The sequence below is a fragment of the Rhincodon typus genome, chromosome 29, assembly GCF_021869965.1.
Source record: "Rhincodon typus isolate 14 chromosome 29, sRhiTyp1.1, whole genome shotgun sequence".
Lineage (NCBI taxonomy): Eukaryota > Metazoa > Chordata > Chondrichthyes > Orectolobiformes > Rhincodontidae > Rhincodon > Rhincodon typus.
This window is the reverse complement of record NC_063360.1, coordinates 22,162,869-22,184,119: the sequence shown is the minus strand read 5'-3', so window position 1 is coordinate 22,184,119 and position 21,251 is coordinate 22,162,869. Positions and strand designations below refer to the sequence as shown.

At 37.1% G+C, this 21,251-nt stretch overlaps 1 protein-coding gene across 4 annotated transcripts in view; it reads right to left on the bottom strand.

Moving 5' to 3' along the window:
- Positions 1 to 21,251, bottom strand: part of LOC109912502 (casein kinase I) — a 98,921-nt gene that overhangs the window by 29,162 nt on the left and 48,508 nt on the right. For 2 of the 4 annotated variants that reach the window (XM_048614291.1, XM_048614293.1), the window contains exons 4-10: positions 20,923 to 20,992; positions 17,627 to 17,775; positions 15,767 to 16,001; positions 15,339 to 15,424; positions 11,849 to 11,933; positions 9,099 to 9,247; positions 3,488 to 3,568 (exon numbers count right to left, since the gene is read on the bottom strand). In XM_048614291.1, the coding sequence (XP_048470248.1) occupies positions 3,488 to 3,568; positions 9,099 to 9,247; positions 11,849 to 11,933; positions 15,339 to 15,424; positions 15,767 to 16,001; positions 17,627 to 17,775; positions 20,923 to 20,992 (855 nt within the window). The remainder of the gene's footprint in view (positions 1 to 3,487; positions 3,569 to 9,098; positions 9,248 to 11,848; positions 11,934 to 15,338; positions 15,425 to 15,766; positions 16,002 to 17,626; positions 17,776 to 20,922; positions 20,993 to 21,251) is intronic. The other 2 variants (XM_048614292.1, XM_048614294.1) reach the window with 1 other exon arrangement.

Here is a 21,251-nt window from a genome sequence, read left to right as displayed (position 1 = left end):
GTTTCTCCTGGAACATTTTTTTATTTCACTGATTTGTTCCTTCTCCGCTAATATTCGAAATTAGTTACAACCAAAACAGAAATCCTCAAATACAAAAGCCATACAGGAAGTAGTTGTGGTGTAGTGGCAATGTCACTGGTCTAGTAATCCACAGATTCAAGCTGATATTATAAAGGTGGCTTATGTGATACAGCTGTTGTGTTTTCAGGGCTCTTGTAGTAGTGTCCCTACCTCTGCATCAGGAGGCTCGAGTTCAAGTCCTACCTGCTCCAGAGGTGGGGAATAACATCTCTGAACAAGCTGTATAGAAAATATATACAATGATAAACTTTTCCTTCCATGAGACAGGTCCCTTAGTGGATGAGAGACAGATCATAAGCAAGGAAGGAGAACAAGAGGAGGCATTATACTCAACGTCACCTTGTTGCCATTGTACTTTACCTTATATCTCTTTGCAGCCCAAGTCTTCCTCAAGCTTATCATACAAATAATATGTGGGAATATAATCTTGAGTTTTAAAGGAATTCCTTAAAAGTGGAATAAGTGAGATATTCCATCGCTGTCCACTAAGCATCCAACATGTATATTAGATTCAATTATGGTTTGTGTATTGTCTACCTTCAGTCATAATATTACAAGTAATTATTTCATCATTTATGAAACAAAGAGGTATAAATGCACCAAGAAAGCAATTGGTGGCAAACTGCCAGTGCGTAAAAACATAGAAAGCTTGCAGCACTTGCGAAGAGACTGCTTAGCTCATCATGTCTGTGCAGGCTGAACAACAAGCCATCCAGCCTACTTCCCAGTAGTTGCTTTATAGCTCTGCAAGTCACAGTACCAACCAGGCACATTTTGAATGAGTTGAGGGTTTCTGCCTCCTTGCCGCTGTCTGGTAATGAATTCCAGATGCTTATTAGCACTGGATGACAAAGAATTTCATTTCCTCCCTAATCTTTCTACCAATCATTTGAATTTATGGCCCCTAGTCCCAACTAACTACACCCTTCCCATCCATTAGGCCACGCTCAATTTGGTATATCTCAATCAAGTTTCCTCTTAGCCTCCTATGTTCCAAGGAAAACAACCGTAGCCTACCCAATCATTCCTCATAGATACATTTTTCCAATCCTGGAAACATTCTTAAAATTTCCTCTGCACCCTCCCCAGTGCCATTTCATCCTTTCTGTAATGAGGTGGACTAGAATTGCACACAGTACTCAAAAATTGTGGCACAACTGACTTAGTTACAACGCCAGCATAATCACCCTGCTCTTATAACCTGTGCCTTGGCCAATAAATGAAAGGATTCCATAGCTTTCTTAACTACCTTTTGACCAGTTCTGCTGCCTTCAGGGGTCTGCAGACTTCACTCCAATGTTCGTCACTTCCTCTACACCTCTCCTCTCCGTATTCTCCCATTGTGTATTCCTTTGCCTTGTTTGACACTCCCAAAATGCCTCACACCTCGCTTGTGGTTAATTGGTCATTTTTCTGTCTGTCTATTGTATCTTTCTGCAGTTTACAGCTACGCACCATGCAACCTTGATGCAATGAGAAAACTTCTTTGTACAGGGTATGACATTTATATCCAAATCATTTATAAAACAGAAGCAGGGTCCCAGGTCTAAACCCTTCAGAACTCCACCAGAAAACAGCCTTCAGTTGCAAACATCCATCAAGTACTCTTTGTTTCTTGTCACTGAGCCAATTTGGCTGTTTTTGTTTTAAAAAAAAAAAGCCCACCAGTGAGGCTTATTCAAAAGCTTTACTAAAACCCACGTAAATCGCATCAACTGCAATATCTTCATGAAACCTACTTGCTGTTCAAGAAATTTGATCAAGTTGTTGAGACATGACCTTCCTTTAAATCCATGCTGACTATCCTTTATTAACCCATTCCTTTCCAAGTGACTAATCTTTATTAATCTAAGCCTTGTGTCTCAATTGCCCAAATAATAATTTGCCCATTAGTGAGGTTAGCCTGTTAAATAGTTGATCTATTCCTCACTCCCTTTCCAAGTCAGTGTTCTCATTTTACCAAACCTCGTCAATATAAAGCAGGTTACAACCACAATACAACCACCCTAAATCAAGAGACTATAGGCATTTTGTATGGCAGTGACAAAGTAAGGAACATAACATGAATATGAGAGCCACCCCACAAAATAACCTTCTTCAAAAAATTAAATTTGATAAATCACACAGTAGTGAATGTATCCCTCAAACTGATGGGGGAAAGAATGAGATAAGATGTACAGCAGTGGTAAACAAATCAACTTTTGTAATTTCAAGAGTACAAGTTACATTATCATTAGAAACACAAGCAGTTTATCAAAGTGATAACAGAAATGTTTGTAGGTTTCAGGGTGCATAGGAACATAAGAAATAAGAGTAGGCCATTTGGCCCACTGAGCCTGAGCTGTCATTCTTCAAGACTATGACTGATCATGGCCTGAAAACCAGTTGGCATCTACAACGATTAAGTATAGATTCTGAAACAGCAATTACTTTGAGAAGACGACCTAACACTTCTTCTATCATAGTTCATGGAATTGCCAAATTTAACCTACTACGTTGCAATCAACATCTGAGCTTGTCTATTGTATAGATGTACAGCTTCACGCTTGTTATGACAGAAAATTAGAATTGTCCAATTTGTGTTTCATGGATCAAATCCAGTTCCAAAGATTAATGAAATATAGTACATCATACACTTCAGTAAAGGTTCCTACCAATGTAACAATATTCTAACAGGAGACTAGACTGAATTAGAGATAAAATTTGTATGAGCACATTGAGAGATGTTGGTGAAAACCAAATACAACAGAAAATTTGGGGAGAAGAGTTCTTAAGATAACAGAAATACTGGCAAGTTTTCATTGATTGCTCATCCCAAGATGTTGCTTCTGAGTATTTATCTTAAGCAATTTTTTATAATTCAGTCAACACAAGGCACAGGACCACAGTCACAGAAAAACTAGGTCAGACAGGAGAATTTTTTTGGGAAAACCATTAGGCAAATACTGGAGATTTTATAACAATTGAGCAACATTCATGGCCATTCTTTTCTATTACAACCAATGAAACATCCAATTGTTGCATGACAACATGATGGGATTGAACACAGTCTGATTAATTATGGATCCTGCAGCACAGCTGTGATTTTATTCTCTTCCACTACCATTTCTTGGTGTACTGTTATGAAGTCAGTGTAGGAATCTAACTTGGAACCTCAAGACTCGGAAGTATTTTACACTATAGCATTGTACATGTTGCATGCGGCTTCAAACTGGTAAAACTGGTTGCTGCTGGAAATAGCAAGCACATTACAGATTTTAATGTAAAAAGCTATAAAAACTTCATATATTAGCAAAACGTTACCAGATTATACCACATTTAGTAAATTCCATAATTCATCAGTATTAAGATCATTTGATGGAAGTAACTAATTATGGTTATAATCAAAACATTACAAAATTCTTACCTGTTTGGTTTGTTGTGGTGCTTTATCTCGGTTGGGTGGTGAGAGTGGTATGTCAGCATGGATTGAACCAATAGGAGTCGGCTGAAATTAATGAAATATAGGACACATTACAAATATCTCCTTTTTATTCCCTCCCTTGCCGAAGTTAGCAACTAGAATTCTCTGGCATCCATTCAGATGACGGTTCGTCATGTAGGCTTTAATAGCAAGTGTTGACGTGCTAACTAAGATATATCTTTAAACCTAGCATTTTTTTTTCAATGAATGTCAAAAAATCCATACTTTACAGTAGGGGTCACTAGATAGAAAGCAGAAGAGACAACACTGGGCAGGTTTCTTATAACTAGCGTTATGATCACACTTGATGGCAATATTGTAAAGGCATATTCCATAGTGAGACCTGGCCTTGATAGACTAGTTTCATTTTATTTAATTTTTCAAAAATTCATCTACTTCACCCTTAAATACTTTGTGATCCAGCCTTCACAAATCTCTGGGTTGAAGAATTTCAAACATTCACTACCCTCAAGAAGGAGGGATTCTTTCCCATCGCCGTTTAAATGAGTACCTCCTATTCTGTACCTACGCTCTGTAGTTTGAGATTCTGCCAATAATAGAAACATCTTCAACTACCCTGTAAAACCCCCTCAGAATCTTGATACTTCAATCAGATCACTCCTCATTCTTCTAAACTCTAACGAATAAAGGCTGAACTTGATTAGCTGGTCTTGGTAAGTCAATCCTTCCACCTCAGGAATCTGAGGTGCCATCAATGCCAGTATATCCTTTCTTAAATATGGGGAACAAAAAGGTACACATGACTCCAGATTCAGATTCAATCTCTCTACAGTTGTAACAAGACTCTCACATTTTTAAACTTCAATCACTAGCAATTAAGGCCAAATTTACATTTGCCTCCTTAATCACTTGCTGTGCTTGCATGATTACTTACTGTGTTTCATTCATGACACTACCCAGATCTCTCTGGGCTGCACGTTTTAAAAAAAGCTTTATTTATACCTATACATATCCTTATGTCTCATCACAATATGCCCTCCCACTTTTAAAAAAAAAATTACTTGCTGTGCCTGCATGCTTAGATGAAGAACACACAGTACTGCACTTTTCTGGAGACTCTTTATATGTAAATAATAGTTTGAATTTTGATTCTTCATAGCTAGGTGCACAACATCACACTTTCCTACATTAAACTCCATCTGCCAAGTTTTGCTCACTCACTTAAACCTATCTCCTTGCTGATGCCTTATGTCCTCATCACAACATATCTTCCCAGATGCATTACACTCAGAAGCAAATTTTTCAAATGCGATTTTCCTTTCACAAAACCATGTTGACTGTTTGATTATGTTCAGCTTTTCTAAATATCCTGCTATTTCTTCCTTAATAATAGACCCTAACATTTTCCTAATGAATGACATGAGGCTAACTGGTCTACACATCGTGGCTTTCCATCTCTCACCATTCTTGAGCAGGGTGTCACATTAGTGGTTTTCTAATCCACTGGAACCCTCCCAGGATCTAGTGTGTATATTCTGATCAATGTCTCCATTTTCACTGGAACCACTTCCTTTAAAACACTCAGCTGTAGGTCAAATCCTGGTGACTTGTCTGCCTTCAGTCTAATTAGTGTGCCCAATACATTGCTCCTTGTGATACTGGCTATCATAAGATCTTTCCTCCCATTAGCAGTTTATAAGTAAACATCCCAAAGATAACCAATATGTCCTTTATCATGAATACCCATTCAAAATATCAGTACAAGTTGTCATTTTTCTGTTCCCCAAAATTAATTCCCAAGTTGCATCCTCCAAGGTTCCCATACTTATTTTAGCTATTCTCTTCCCATACGCATATAAACTGTTGCTGTTTATATCTCTTGGTACTTTCCTTTTATAATCATTTTAGATAGCTGCTGTTTAGTTCCTAAAAATTCCCAATCCTCTGGTTTATTACTAGTTTCTGCCACTTTGTTTGCCTTAGTTTGTGACTGGGTACTCTCCGTGAATCTCTCTTTTTTGACTGGAATACATTTTTGCTGAGCATCATAAAATATTTAGTTAAATATCTATCATGGCTCATTTACTGGCTTTCCCCTTAGTATCTCTACTCAGTTCACTTTAGAATCTTTCTTAATACCAAGGATTTGAGTAAATCTCAACTTCCTGAATGCTTCACTTATGTCTCCAGATAGCTTATCTTGTCATTCAACTGAAGTCACATGCTTTCTTGGAAATGCTATTGTGAAGTGTTCAAAATGGCTTTCTGACCTTTTTAAGAAGTCATCTTCAGAGAATTGTAAACAAAAATCCATTTACTCTCTATTTTAGAACCCAAGTTACCAAATAATATTATAAACCTTCATCACACAAGGGGCAGTGAAGTCAATTGAGATTAATTTTCAAATCTGCATTGCTCAGCACTGCACAACGTGATAGTTACCCATCGTGCAGAAATCTGACAAATGAGATTGAAACAGAAATTCCAGGTTTTAGATAGAAGAGGAAACACACTCAGTTAATAAATGGCATTGAATTATCCAGGACAAAAATGTGGGGATTACCAAACTAGGAATATTAATAATAATAATAACCTTCTACTGGACCAGCAAATACTAAATCACAGTGTTGAAATATACTACCAACTACTGATGGAAGGGCTGTAATTTACATACATTTAGTACAGATATCTATTAGCTGTACATCAAAAAGCCAAAAAATCCCTAAAACCAAAAAGGTCCTTTTGTAAACAGACCTGTAGACACACTAAGTTTGGGCCCTTTGGGGAAAAATAAAAACTTCATTTAACCCAAAGCAATGTTTTCTTTCCCCAAAGTGTGGAACAGATGCAAACAGACCCAAATGGACTACAGTGAATCCAAAAATCAAAGGTATTTTTTATCCAAAAGCCCACTGGTCCCAAGGATTTTGGAAAAACAGATTCCCGACTTGTATTTATTTATATTTGAAGTTTGGATTTTTGAATTTGAAAAAGTGGCATATGGGCTGTGTGTTTTTGAAGAGGTGCAATGATTGATTTTGAAGTATTTCTGTTGCTATTGAGCTCTCTTTTTAAAGAAAAGTCAGTTTTGGAGGCTAAGGGAATTTGTTTAAACTGGGAGAGCTCATGAAGAATAGTGAGCATTGTAGTGCATTAAACTTACAGATAGAAGATTCTGGATTTTTTTTGGGGGAGGTGCTTGCAGAAAACACCAATAGGTCAGAAAATAGCTTTTTACTTTCAGTTGGGGTCAATTCTGCAAAGCTCTTAGCTAAAGCTGAATGAGTAAATAAGTGGCACCAGAGAAAGGCAGAAGATAATTTAGGATAGTTAACAATAATTTACCTCAGTGCAAGGAGTTCAGTTTAAAAGTTCCAGATGAGAAAAGTGTTTGGTTAAAATCCTGAAGGAGCTGTGTGAAGCTAAGAAAGTCTAAAGTTCAATGACATGGTAAATCAAGGAAGAGACTATCAGATTCTCAAATATGAGAATTGAAGCCACTATCAAGTCAAATCCTTTATGGGTTGGGAAAAATGAACTGTCCTTGGTGTTTGAGTACTCTACAATGAGATATTGTAGCTATTAATGAAACTGTATTTTTACTATGTGTTTTGAAATCTTTAATTGCTGGCTCTATGTAAATAGCTTGGTTTATTCTATTTTATATTCACTTATTTTGCATAACAAACTTCTGTTTTATTGTTAAAACTAAATCTGCAGCATTTTGTCTTCACTTTTTAGTGAAGATCCATCACATTACAGCCAAAAAAAAAAAACTTCCATTTATCAAGACAGATCAGACTCTGGGAACTAACTCGCCCAATAATATCATCAGCTGGGATCATAACAAATGCAGTGGTCTAAGCCCATCATGTTAACTGATGAATGCTGTGGTTAGGTCACACGTTAAATAGTGCATTTGAACTCCATCTCCAAAGCAAAAGGAAAGTAGTCAAATCCTAGAAACATTACCAGAAAGGGCAACAAAGTTTAACCTAGTATCAGAGAAATTGGCTTCAGGAAAGGTTTAAGAAAAACATGTACTCAAGCATTTGGGCTCGTACAAGAGTGAACTGTGGGACAGAAAGAAAACGAAATAGAACAGAAAGGATTGATCTTTTGAACTATTTCAAATTAAAGCATGATTGAAAAGTAAAGCATCATAGGTAGAGAATGGTAAGTGGCAAGCTAAAGCTGTGTGTGGTTTAACAACTTTACAAAGTATCTACAGGACAGCTACTAGAATGATTCTTAGTTTCAAGAGCCTCAGCTCAGACAGCTCAAGGTCTATTTACTTGAGGGGTCTTGGTTGATATACTTTAGAACCACACAGATAAAGCTGGTCTGATGTAAGGAAAAGGAAGTGGTAGCCTCCCTGTGCATTGATTCTTTCAGCGTAATGATGGAGGAACAGGAAAACTTAAATTTAGGTCATTAACAGTAGGAATGGATAGGTTATCGGGCAGTTCTTTTGCCAAAGAGTAGTGGACCTTGAGAATACACTGCTAGGTGGTGCAGTAGGTATGGATTCATTATACCTCAAGAGGGAGCTGCATTCTTCACAGCTCGATTACTGACTGGATTACATAGGAAAGTTTTTTTTTACATGTAACATTATGAACCTCTTAGATCTGTTTGGCCATCATGATGTGAGATAAATGTGTCTGTAACCACAGCATAGGAAAGAGAAAGTGCAGGCTAAAACTTCCTGTAGTGGCTGAGATGCAGCACTTCTGCTATTTGTGACCATCAAATAGTGCTGTAAAAACCCTACCTTCTTGAACCAATAGGCAGTAGACCTGACTTCCATTTTACTGTCATTTTAACCTACATAGAACCTGTTAAACCTGGCTGTAAGTTACAAAGTGAATGTTTGATGCAAGTTAAGTTAATGAAGTTTATCACCTTTCCAGGTCAGAAATTACCCTGAACATGAGTTGAGTCCTGTGACAGATCATCCATGATCTTGTTGAATGGTAGGGAAGGCTCATGAAGTCAAATGGCCTACTCCTGCTCATGTAAAACTGCTGTCATTTAAGTGGTGGTATGGGAAATGCTCAGTCCAAAAAACTCCTAATCTTGTCAACTCTTGCTAGCATACATTTTAATGCACATCGGAAGTGTTCCCAAGAGCAACCAAAGTAATAATTCTTTATTTATAAGATTACATGCAAATGTGAGATAATTCAATTACAAAGGGCATCACTTGAACTTAACTTTGATGTAGGCTAGGAACAATTATTTGTGAGATAATGATCAAAAATGAGAATTCATGGGTGACTTTCCTGTCAGCTTAAGGTAAATTATCGTGGATTTACCTTTATTCAGCTAAAAAATAAGCAGTTATACCTGAGAACCTGTTGTTTTGCATGTCTCAGATGCTTCCAACCAACCAGCTGACCCACAATGGCAGCAAAAGTTAAAATCAGACATGGACTGAAATTGAGATTCTAAAAGTGAAAGAGTGATCAGAATGACTTCCTTTATCAACTATACCATATTAGGTGGCTCTATCTTCTTGCAGATTTCAGGGTTGAGTCCAAGAGAACTTGATTAATTTTAAAACACTTGTCAAAATTTATAATATACTTACTAGTGGTTTTCCAACCCAGTCATATTCATAATCAAACACAAATCCATTTCTATCAAACAAATCAGTGAAGAGTTTTCTTAGATATTCATAGTCTGGTTTTTCAAAAAAATCAAGTCTTCGTACATAGCGGAGGTATGTTGCCATTTCTTCTACAAGAGAAATTAAAATTTAGATTGAATGTTACACCTCATTATGTCCATTAACAATTCTAAAGAGAATCTAGGGTGAAGTATAATCATATCACCTTAGCTGTTTTCTATTGAGGCTCTGTCCATCTATTTCATTAGTTAAATTGCGAAACTGATATATCTACAGTACTGGTCCGTTTAGGGTGCATGTTCTGATCCAGGTTACATGACTAATTCATCTTAAAATCAAGTGCAACTCATTTATTTACTTTCACATTCTTAAGTCATTTTTCATCTGTCTTAAGTGACATTTTAAAGCATATCATTCAAACTCACCTACAAATGAAATTACATTTGCTCTTAAAAGTATACATTTTGAGAGTCCAAGCCCCATTCCAGAGACTGAATGCTTAAACTAAGCAGCCACTTGGACAAATGTGAACGGATGTGAGCTAACATGAATTTATAAAAGGAAGCAACATCAAGTAATCTAGCTGAATTTTCTGAGCGTGTCATGAATGTGCTATATTTCATATAAATAACATCCATATGGATTTCCGGAGGGTAGTCAATAATGTTTCACATCAGATACTGAGTGCACATGGTATTAGAAACATCTCATGATATAGGTAGGGAATTGCTTACAAGATAGAAGACAAGGCATACAGAATAAATGAGTATGCACTTATTAAGAATGTAATTAGTGGTGCTCCCTCAGATCTGGACCAGAGCCTCAAATTTCCACAACAGAACAAGGAATAGATATGTCTACAATTTTCCAATGACATTTTGGTGGCAAAATTTTTGGATGGCTAAAATAGCAAAGCACATACAAAACTAGTGATCAAAGACAATGCTGGTAAACTGGGGTAATCCATTTTGGACCCAAGAAATATAGGTTAGAGTGCTTCCTAAATTGTACGCAGCTAGGAACTGTGGACAAGAGAGGGATTTAAGAGGCAAATACACAATGAAAGAGTTAGGTTATTGAGGAGCAATGCCACAAAGCAATTCTCCCTGCTACACCCACATCCAAAATAGCTGTAGAGACTCAGTCAATTAAATGTCCAAACTAAGATGAATAGATGTTTATCTCAACCCAAAATCCCTGAAGAATCTAGAGGAAGTTCAATCACAGGGAGACCAGAAAAAAGTCACCCGTCTAAACAGAATGGATAGATCAGTGCCAAATCACAGCCTGGCTCTCACATTTGGGAATATAGGATGGGAATAGGCAAATTCACCCTTCTAGATCATCTCAATGCCACTTGCCCACTCTAATGATTTTAAGGAATATGGGTCTTTAAAGACAGTGAATGCTGTCATGAACCTGCTTAATGATTGAGCTTCCATAGTCCTCTGGGATACAATTGTCCAAATATTCACTTGTCTGAAGGAATTAATCCTCATCACAGTTTTAAATGACCTGCCCCTTATCCTGAAATTGGTCTTTCTTGGTTCTGGATACACCAACCAGAGGAACATTTCACACTGCCATACTAAAGAATCTTCCACATTTCAATTAGATCAGCTCTAATCTTTGAAAGCCTAGAGAGTAGATGGAAAGTCTGCGAATGGTGGAACAGTGAGCAGTTGGAAAGTGGTTGGAAGTGGGAGATGCTAGGGGGTTTTTGTAGGGTTCATGTTTGCTGCAGGGTTGGGAAAGAGGCTATGAAAATCAGAGGAGGCTCCAGGGAGGCATGGGAAGAGGAAGCTGTAATAGGGGGATTTTAGTGAGGAGGCAGGGCAAAGAAGCAGAGGAGAAAGGATGATTGGGGTTGGGTGGGGTGATGAGAAGTGAATTTGGCTAAAAAGGAGTTTGCAGAAGGCAATAAGATTTCAGAAGATGGCTGCAGAAGTGGAGAAATGTGGAGAAATTCCCAGGAGCTGAGGTCTGGTGGGGGCCATGAAGAGAGAGGAGGAGGAGCCTTCCAGAGGGATGACAAGGAGAGAAGCTAGAAAGAATTCCAGGATTTTGGCCCAGTGACAGTGTAGGAATAATGATATAGTTCCCAGCAGAACAGTGAATGGAACGGAGGGAAACTTTCAGTTGGTAGCACTCCCAAATATCTACCTACTTGTCCTTCTAGATGGTAGGCTGTAGAGGTAATGGATTTGGAAAGTATTGCCAATATGGATCCAAGACAGGTAAAATGGAGTTGAAACACAGCAAAGATCCAACTGAACAGGTGCATAGGCTCAAGGGGTTAAATAACCTAACACGTTCTTATGACACTCACAAAAGATTACACATTGTCAGAAGTGCTGGCCTTTGAATGAGCTATTACACCAAAGAATCATCTGGTCAGTGCAGTGTTCAGGTGGTTGTTAAAGATGCATTGACACTACCTGAAGAACACAAAATATCTCCAGATGTCCTGGGAAATATTCCTCTCTCAACTAAAAAACATAAATTAGCAGATCTTAATCATCAGGGCATTTGTTAATTTGACCATATACAAAATAGCTGGTGCATTTCCTATATGGCTACAGTGACAGCACAACAGAATAGTTCATTGTAGGTGCAGCAAAATGTTTCAGAGATAATAAGGTGACATGTTAATGAAAGTCTTTCATTCCTTGTTGAGGTTACAGTATGGTCTAAGAAAGAAGGAATCAAACCTGGGAAATTGTCACACAAGACTTCAATTGGGGTAGCTCGTTTGGTGTCACCTATCTTCTGATACCTCTCCTTTAAAGTGTCAGCCTGTGACAGACAGAAGTCAAATCAATCATAGGTTTAGAAGTTAGATATATCTTAAGCTTAAAAAAAAAACATTCTGGAAATATTTTACAAGATTTTTGTGATATTAATATAACTTCTGACTCTTACTAAAGTGTGCCATCTGAATGGTAATAAGTGTGAAGACAATGTGAAATCTACAGAAGATTCAATACATGTTGGATAGATATATTGATGGGTAATTTTGAAGTGTAACATTTTTATTAGCCATTTCATCTACAAGACTGGAAATTAATTACAGCAATGTCAGCAAACAGAAGCTTGCACAAAGTTCTTCAGTTTGTTTAATGTGATCACAACTCTGTTTGAAGTAAATGCATTTACACCCACAGTCAAACAAATATTGTGAACGAGTTCCACCTCCTCAATATAAAACAATGAATAGCAGCTATTTAGCCATGCACATTTAATACAACAGGTTCAGATCTGAATATTGGTTATCGGGGCACTCAAACAGTTAGTTATAGGTCAACAGCAAGTCTTATTCATGTACAGTATTTGAGAATGAATACGCACAATAAATTAAACGCATTTTACCTGAATGTCACTAATGTGAGATAACTTTATGAATCAAGTAAACTCATCATATACATTGAATTTTGAAAAAGTCAAAAGCAAACTAAGTGGGAATACATAAGTGGGAATTATACAGTAAATGGTAAGGTCCTGAGGGGTTTTATGATACAGAGGGACCTAGGAGTACAAGTACATAGTTTGTTGAAAGCGACATCACAGGTGGACAGTGTGGTGAAGGAGGCATTTGCATGCTGGCCTTCATCTGTCGAGGCATTGAGTAAGAGTTGGGACGGTATGTTACAGTAGCATAGGTCATTGGTGAGGCTGCACTTGGAGTATTGTGTACAGTTTTGGTCAACGTGTTATAGGAAAGACATAGTTAAACTGGAAAGTGTGCAAAGATTTACGAGGATGTTGCCAGGACTAGTAGACTTGAGTTATAGGGAGGGGTTGGCCAAGATAGGACTTTATTCCTTGGAATGTAAGAGAATGAGGGGTGACCTTATTGAGATGTACAAGGTCATGAGGCGCATAGATAGGATGAATGCAAAATAGTCGTCTTCCCAGGGATGGGGAATAGCAAACTAGAGCGCATAGGTTTAAGGTGAGAGGGCAAAGATTTAAGAAGGACCCGAGGGGCAATTTCACGCAGAGAGTGGTGCGTATGTGGAATGGGCTGCCAAAGAAAGTGGTTGAGGCAGGTACAAAAGCAATATTTAAAAAACATTTGGATAGGTACATGGATGGGAAAGGTTTGGAGGGAAATGGATCAAATGTGGGCAATTGGAACTAGCTGGCTGGGCACCATGGACCAGTTTGGGCCAAAGGGCTTACCTCCATGCTGTATTACTCTATGACTCTATATTACAATAGTTATTAGAAGCTTGTATCCAATAGAATGGTGTTTATGATACTTTATTTTGTTGCCGACATTTCTAAAAGAACTGAAGAATACTAAAGTAATTCAGTATAAACAGGAAATCAAGGAATAATGTAAATCATTTCAAGATAACATGAAAAGGAATTTAATGAACTACAGAACGGGAAGTGTATCTACAACACCTTAAAAATTGAACTAAATGAGTTAAGAAGGGTGGAGATGGCAGGGCATATTTTAAATTTACGATTAGGGACATTCAAAACCAATTACCTCACCTTTCTAGCAGGCAAAAAGTAGATTTCTGAAAAATAACTCTTGCCGATGCCACGGAACTGACTGGCTTTCCCTTTAATCCCAAAAGGGTAATTATACATCCTCCTTTTGTACTTCTGCAAGGCACATAGTAGTCTAACTTTGGTGATGGAAGGGAATTCTAGGTATTTCCCCCAGTAACAATGAGGACCCAAGAATGTCCAAGTTACGAATGGTGCTCCCATGACATTGTTAGTCTTCGCTTTTCCTGTAAGTGATTGCAGAGCTGGACCACTGTTTGGTGAATTAATACACTGCTTCCTGTAGCCATTATATACCTGTGGTGAAGGGGGTGGATATTATATGGAGGTCAGATACCAAGCAAATAGGCTGCTTTATCCTAAATTTTGGTTCAGCTGCACATATCCAGGCAAGAGGAGTATAGAGCATATAGATATTGAATTTAATTAGTAAATGTTCTGTAATACCTGTGTGGGTCAGAGGCATGAAACCTTCTTGAGCAAAACATATTAAAAGAAGGAGAGTATGATATCAGTCCATACTGTCTTTTGCAGCTAAAAATGAACTCAACTAGTGTTTATTTGAAAATGGCCACCAAATTTGAAACTAATTATTTTGATTTTCATTTTTGTTCAGTGGCCTGTTGGGAGTCCTACTGAAAAAAAAAGTAGGATGAGCAACCTGCATGCGCTGAATCATGTAATCACAGCTCTAAATGCAAATCGGATTAAAAGAATTTGGAACTCATTTCCTCATTTTCAATCTTTCAACATAAAAAGTCTTCTTGAAACAAAACAAATATGTGCAGAGATGGTTTAAAAAGTTGACAAAATCTACATGAGTCTTTGTTTTACAGTAAGAACTGCTATTTTAATTCTGGGTCTCAAAGTTCAAACTGATCACATTTTAAAGAAACATCTGGGAGGAACAGTTCTCAAAATAAAGCTGTGATATTAAGAGTAGCTGATGGTAAATAGAGTCTTACACTTAGAATTCTCTGAATACGGTCACAATCTAGAATTCTACATTTCAATCTATATTGCTGGTTAATACTAAAATGAAAAAAGAAAGAAAATACAAAGTAATCCAATCCAGTGTTCTACTTAGTGAGCAATTCAAGAACAGTACTTAAGAGTCAGAGCCATAGGGATGTAAAACAGACCCTTCGGTCCAACTTGTCCACGTCAACCAAGTTTACCTGCTCATCATTTTAACTGTACTAGTATAGTGCACTGGGAGCCAAAAGGGAAAAAAAAAAAACAACTTATAAACACGGGAAGTCCTGCCACCAATCCAAGGGAAATGGTCTTGCACACGCACAAAGACCGCCGACTAATAATGCTTCTGCGCAGGCACGGCAAGAGCTCCCCTCATGTCTTGGCACAAATAACCCATTTCTAAATGACAGAATTTAACAAAAAACCACAATAATATTTAGAATTAATATAGTAATATTTAATTTCTTTTCCATGGAAATGAAGGCAAAGTTGTTAGTTTGTTGAGTTTAAGCTGTTCAATTTCTTTAGCGATGCAATGCTGTTGAATGATTAAAATGACAAATGCTTGAAAAAGATATGAAAGAGAAATTGATTGCATAAATGACTTAAATGCAACATTTTCACAGTCCTTATTAATGGGGTATACATTGATTACTTACTTACATGGTTGGATTAAATCCGTCAGACTAGAATTTCACTCACCTTCAGACCTTGCCAAGGTAAACTACCACGCAGGAAATACATAAACATGTGTCCTAATGCTTCAAGGTCATCCCTTCGACTTTGTTCTATAAAGAAAAAAAGAGTCAAGTAAGCAAATTCACCTTGGCAAAGTTAACAAAGTTGGCAAATTCTTTAACTAGTAAAATCCAGCCATTTGTTTCAATGATGTTGCATTTTTCAGGAAGCTTCACATAATTACTGGAGTAAAGATGCCAGTAATTTGATTTCTGACACCACCCTGTATAACATTCGAACGCAAGAACAGGAGCAGAGGAGGCTGTTAAACTCTTGTCGAACTGCTCCATTCAATTTCAATCTAATGAAAGCTTTCACTTCTCAGTAGATTGATAGAGGAACTGTGTCAAAAATCATTATTTCCTTTTCAAATTATACAAGTAAGAAATTACCTTTGCCTAGGTGTGTATTTATGCTCATATAGCGTGCTGTCCCAGTTAAGCTCTTGTGCTCTCGGTATGGGATGTGCTTTTTGGTCTCTGGATCTATGTATTCTTTGGCAAGGCCAAAGTCTATGATATGAATGGTATGTTGTCGTTTGCTCCCTGGTCGGCCTACTAAGAAATTCTCTGGTTTAACATCTCTGTATATCAAACTTTTGCTGTGTACAAATTCCATTCGTGTAATCTGAAAAGACAAGGTGACAACTTGGATTAGGCAGTCACTTCAACACTGCAGTGTTAAGTCAAAATTGCAGAGCAAATTCAAAAAACTTAGTTCATCATTGCAGTAAACTAGAACTGCTTTAAAGTAGTAATTAAGATTAAAACCAAAATTTGTCACTCCATACAATTTCTTTTCTCCACACTCCAATTCTCTATCAATTTTTGTATAACTCTCACACGTTCTCCCTCATACCTACATGTTTCATTTTAGATGGAGATGAAAGACATAACTCACTCCACTCCGCTCTGCTCTGCTCCAACGGGAGTCTAAAAGTCTAAGCCCAAGTCTAAAAGCACATTATACTGCACCAGTGTGACAATTTTCCACTCTTCACCTTGATTAACTTGTGATGTTGATAAGATTGACAATTGCTGGCTGTATTTGAGTTCATGTTCAATCATTCTAAAAGCTGTCCAAAGCTACTTCACAATGGGTCCTTGCACCAAATGAAGGAAAATTTCTTCTCATCATTCATTTGAATAAAGATGCGCAAGCTGAAAGTCAAATGAGGAAACACTGCACTTTAAACAAATCTGCAACAAGGAGATTGTGGGGATAGCAGGGCCTTAATTATAGTCTTGGAATGACTTTAGAGAAGTTCTACACAATTTATGGATTTGGAGTAATATCAAGTTACTCCTGTAAGGGAGACACAGTGGCATTGTGAAAATATCACAGGACTAGTAATCCAGAAACTCAGGCTAACGTTCTGGGGCCGTGTAGATGGTGATATCTGAATTCAATAAAAATCTGGAATGAAAAGCTACAGATCATTGCTGATTGTTGTAAAAACTCATCTGGATGATTAAATGTCCTTTAGGGAAGGAAATCTGCTGTTCTCATCTGGTCGACTCCAGATTCACAGCATTGTGGTTGACCTCTTAACTGCCTGCTGTGTGAGAAATGTTGGTTGAACCAGAGATGTCCACATCTTGTAGATAAACAAAAATAAATTCTAAAATCCAAGGATTGTTCACACCAATGTAAAACTTAGAATCCATCTTCTTGGGAAAAAAAAGCAAGTTATTTAGTGGTGAACAAGGGAATTTTCTACAGGATTTTTCTTTCTATTTTCTACAAGCAGAGAAATTAGTTTTGTTCCTTGAGGGTTATGGAATCTTCCACAACAGAGTTTTAGGACATCAGGATGAGGGAAGTGTCCTTGTATACTGTTCGCCAAAATGACTGTGGCAAGTTTCTGAAACTCAGTGACATATTTTCATCAAAGTTGTAGAAACTATTTTATATCACAGAAATAAATGTTAAGCAACTGGAAAGACATGACTGTGAAACCAAGATATCTCCCCATCGACCACAGCAGTTCAAGAAGACAGCTCAATACCTCCTTTCAAGGGTAATTAAGGATAGGCAATGAATGGTGGCTCTACCAGTGTCATTTAAGCCAGTGGGTAAATCAAAAATAAGTATGGATGATGTCACTGATGGCAGTTTAATTTACAGTTGTAATACTTCACATATTTTATTTTTCAGCAAAATTTGCAACTGTCAATTGACATTTATTAGCTTCTACTTCTATAAAATAGAAACAGACAGACAACTACCACTATTTAGTTAACCATACTTACCAACTGTATGGCTATCATTAGTACAGTTTTAATGGAAAACGTTCGATCACAAAGATCAAATAAATCCTCCAAGCTAGGTCCCAGCAATTCTAATACCATGGCATTGTACTTTCCACAAGGGCCAAAGTAGTAAACCTGAGGAATTCCCTCTAAAAAAAGCAAAGTATGTATTAATAAACAATTCCACTTCATAAAATGAAAATTTCAGTACACCGTAATAAACAAAAAGCAACACCACGAAGAATATGTGCAATTTCAAGAATATAATGAACAATTCATGTATCTAATGCAGAGACATCAAGATAGTAAGCTTTAACTTTTGGAAGACCTTTTGATATTCATGTTTCTTTGATTTGGCTAAGCAAAAAGAACGTACGGTACGCTGAAGGCAAAGATGACATCTTTCAGTTTGAACCAAGACCAATTCGGGTACGCTCCAGTCAAGAAAACAATGATATAGCACAGTCAGGTTGCTGCTGTACCCTAGCATGTTTTAAAACTCAGAATACAGGCAGAACGTTCAAAATCAAGGGGGTATGATTTCCTTTATTATGACAAATTATATGCTAATGTACTTGCGTATTGGAAATATTAAGTAAAAGGTATTTTTGTGTAGACAAACAAAAGATGAATTTTTCAAAAAAAGTTAGGAACCTGGGGATTTGATTGTATTATAGAAAACGTTTTAGAAATCTGAAAATCTTCAAAAAAGATTTCACTATGCATTTTGATTAAAAACTGAAAGTGCAAATTATAAAACCAGCTTTCTAATCATAAAATCAGCAAGGGACATACTGACCAGCATAGTTCAATGGCTTAATTTGGCTTTGTAATTTTTTACCTTGAAGAGAAAATTTAACTTCCACAGATATTTACATGTCGCCAAGGGCTTTTTTTTTGGCTAGATGTACAGATCTTGACATCCACATACTGAAATCTATATACTCTAATCCATTTAGCATGTGATCAAGGGAGGCTCTAACAGGGATTATGATATCTTTCATGGTTAATAGCTGCTTGATATTCACATTTGTAAGCTCACATGAAAGATTTATGAACTTGTTCAGCCACATTCCAACAGCAACCAGTATATCTAATAGAAACACAAAACATGGAGGACGAAACGTTTTTTTTTTAGAAAACGGAAATATCAGCACGACTCATCTTTTAGGATGATTTGTTATGAAGTTTTGTCAATAGGCAATATTGAGATTATTATCCATCTGATTCATCTTACTTTACAAATTTCAATAATTTAAATGTACCAGTTTTTCAAACAGAAAGCAATCATAATTTTATACCAATCAGATTCTATGAGCATTTATCCAAATTTTTCACATTTACACACAACTCATCTGCCCACTCAACTTGTTCAAATCACATTGAGGCATCTCTGCATCCTCCCTACAGTTCACCCTCCCATCCAGCTTTGTTTTCTGAAAATCTGGAGGTATTAAAACCATAAGAAATAGGGAACAGGAGAAGGCTGTTTGGCCCCTCAAGCTTGGTGTACAATTCAATAGGTTCATGTCTGATCCAATATTCCTCACGTCCACTTTCCTGCCCTGTACCCAAAACACTCGTTTCCCTTATTAATTAAGGATTTACCATCACATGCTTAAATATACACAAGGACTCTATCCCCACAGCTGTCTGTGGCATGGAGTTCCAAACACACAACTCTCAGAAGAAATTCCTCCTCATCTCATCTTAAATTGGCACCGTTTTATTCTGAGACTTTGCCCTCTGGTCCTAGACCCACTCATGAGGGAACATCCTCTCAGCATTTACTCTATCAAGGTTAAGAATTCCATGTGCTCGAATGAGATGATCTTTAATTCTTCGAAATTCCAATAGTAGAGTCAATCAGTTGAACCCTTGCTCTTAAAACAACTCCTCCACACCAGGGATCATCCTAGTGAATCTTCCCTGAACTGCCTCCAATGAAATATCACTTCTCAGCTAAGCAGACCAAAACTGCTCACAGTACTCCAGTTCCTGATATAACTCATTAACATACCATACTGAATATTGGAATTCAAGCACTGATCCCCGTGATCCCTTGTCACTGCCTTGTCCACTAACTAGAAGTCTTGCCCCCAGAGCATTAGCCTGGAGTTCTGAATTACTACCCCCAGTGACATTACCACAATGCCACTGCTTCTCTGTCCCCATTTACTCGCAAAGATCATTTGCTAAATTGACAACTTCTATCTCAATCGTATTGCTCATTGGTCATTCCTGCCTTAATACATCTGTTGCTAAAAACCTCACACATAACTTTGTTACCTCAAGCCTCAACCATTCCAAATGTCCTTGCTGCCCTACTTGATTTATATAAAACAGTAATTTTCACCATGCCCATTTCACCAATCACCCGTGTTTGCTGACCCATATTGCCTCCTGGGTCCAGTAGCATCTGTAGTTTAAAATTTGCATTCTGGTTTTCAAATGCATCCACAGCCTTGCCTTTTCTTAAAAATCTACAATCTTTACAATTTTGGCTTCCTGCACAACCTTGATTTTCATTATGAGAAGCAATCCTAACAACATGATTTGCAAACAAAAACTCTAACCATGAAACAACTTGCATAGAAATAGCATCTTTAATGCAGGATATTCTAAAATATTTAAAATAAAGCACCAAAACCAAAGAAAAAGAAAGAATTAAAGGAAATAATTACTAATTAAAATCATAATCCTACTACATAGGGAGCTCCACAGTTTTCTACAGTACGGATCCAAAGGAAATAAAAAAATTAAAAATATCAATCCAAAATGATGTCATCCAAAATGTATTTTAGTTTTTGAAAAAATCTGAATGCAGCTGTTACAAAGGATCCAACAAGTTAACCAAAGAAGATTTATTTTATTGTAATGTTCACGATAATTTGAAAAGGAGATTTATTTTCACATTAATATTGTTGGGGAAGATTAGCTTAAAACCATATTAAAGAGAAATAACAATAAAACTGAGTTGCCTGGAAACAGAAGTCATAGAAATTATAAAAGATGAACATGTATGAGTCGGAAATGTACAGAGAAAGAACAGGATTTAAAGAATTGGAGTCAAGCAAGCAAAAACCTTGAAGCTGACAAGGAAATTTAAAGTAGCAAAAGAATAGGGGCCATAAGTTCTCATTCTCAGAGAACTCCTAGACGCAATGCTTAAAATCAACTTATTTTAAAGCAGAAATATTCAAGATATTGATTTTCCAGCTTATTATACAAAAGACAGCATTTACAAACAACCACCTCATGAATTGTGAAACAAATTAAACACAGTCAGTTCTTACCTGCATTTCCCAGCTGTTTGTAGAATCTGTACTCCAAATGAAGTTGTGGGGCCCTGGATTTTATAGGTTCCTAGGTTGCACACAAAATTACTATTTTTAGAATTTGTTGAATGAATTGTGAACACACTGAAGTTTGAATTTCTCTAACTGGTTAAAGTTTGACATTAAGCCAAATTTGGTCAATGGTGAATTGTGATGGAACAAGGGCATATTTTTATTTTAAATAAAAAGGCGTAGAGCTGGATGAACACAGCAGACCAAGCAGCATCAGAGGAGTAGGAAAGCTGACGTTTCGGGTCTAGACCCTTCTTCAGAAGGGTTTTCAGAAT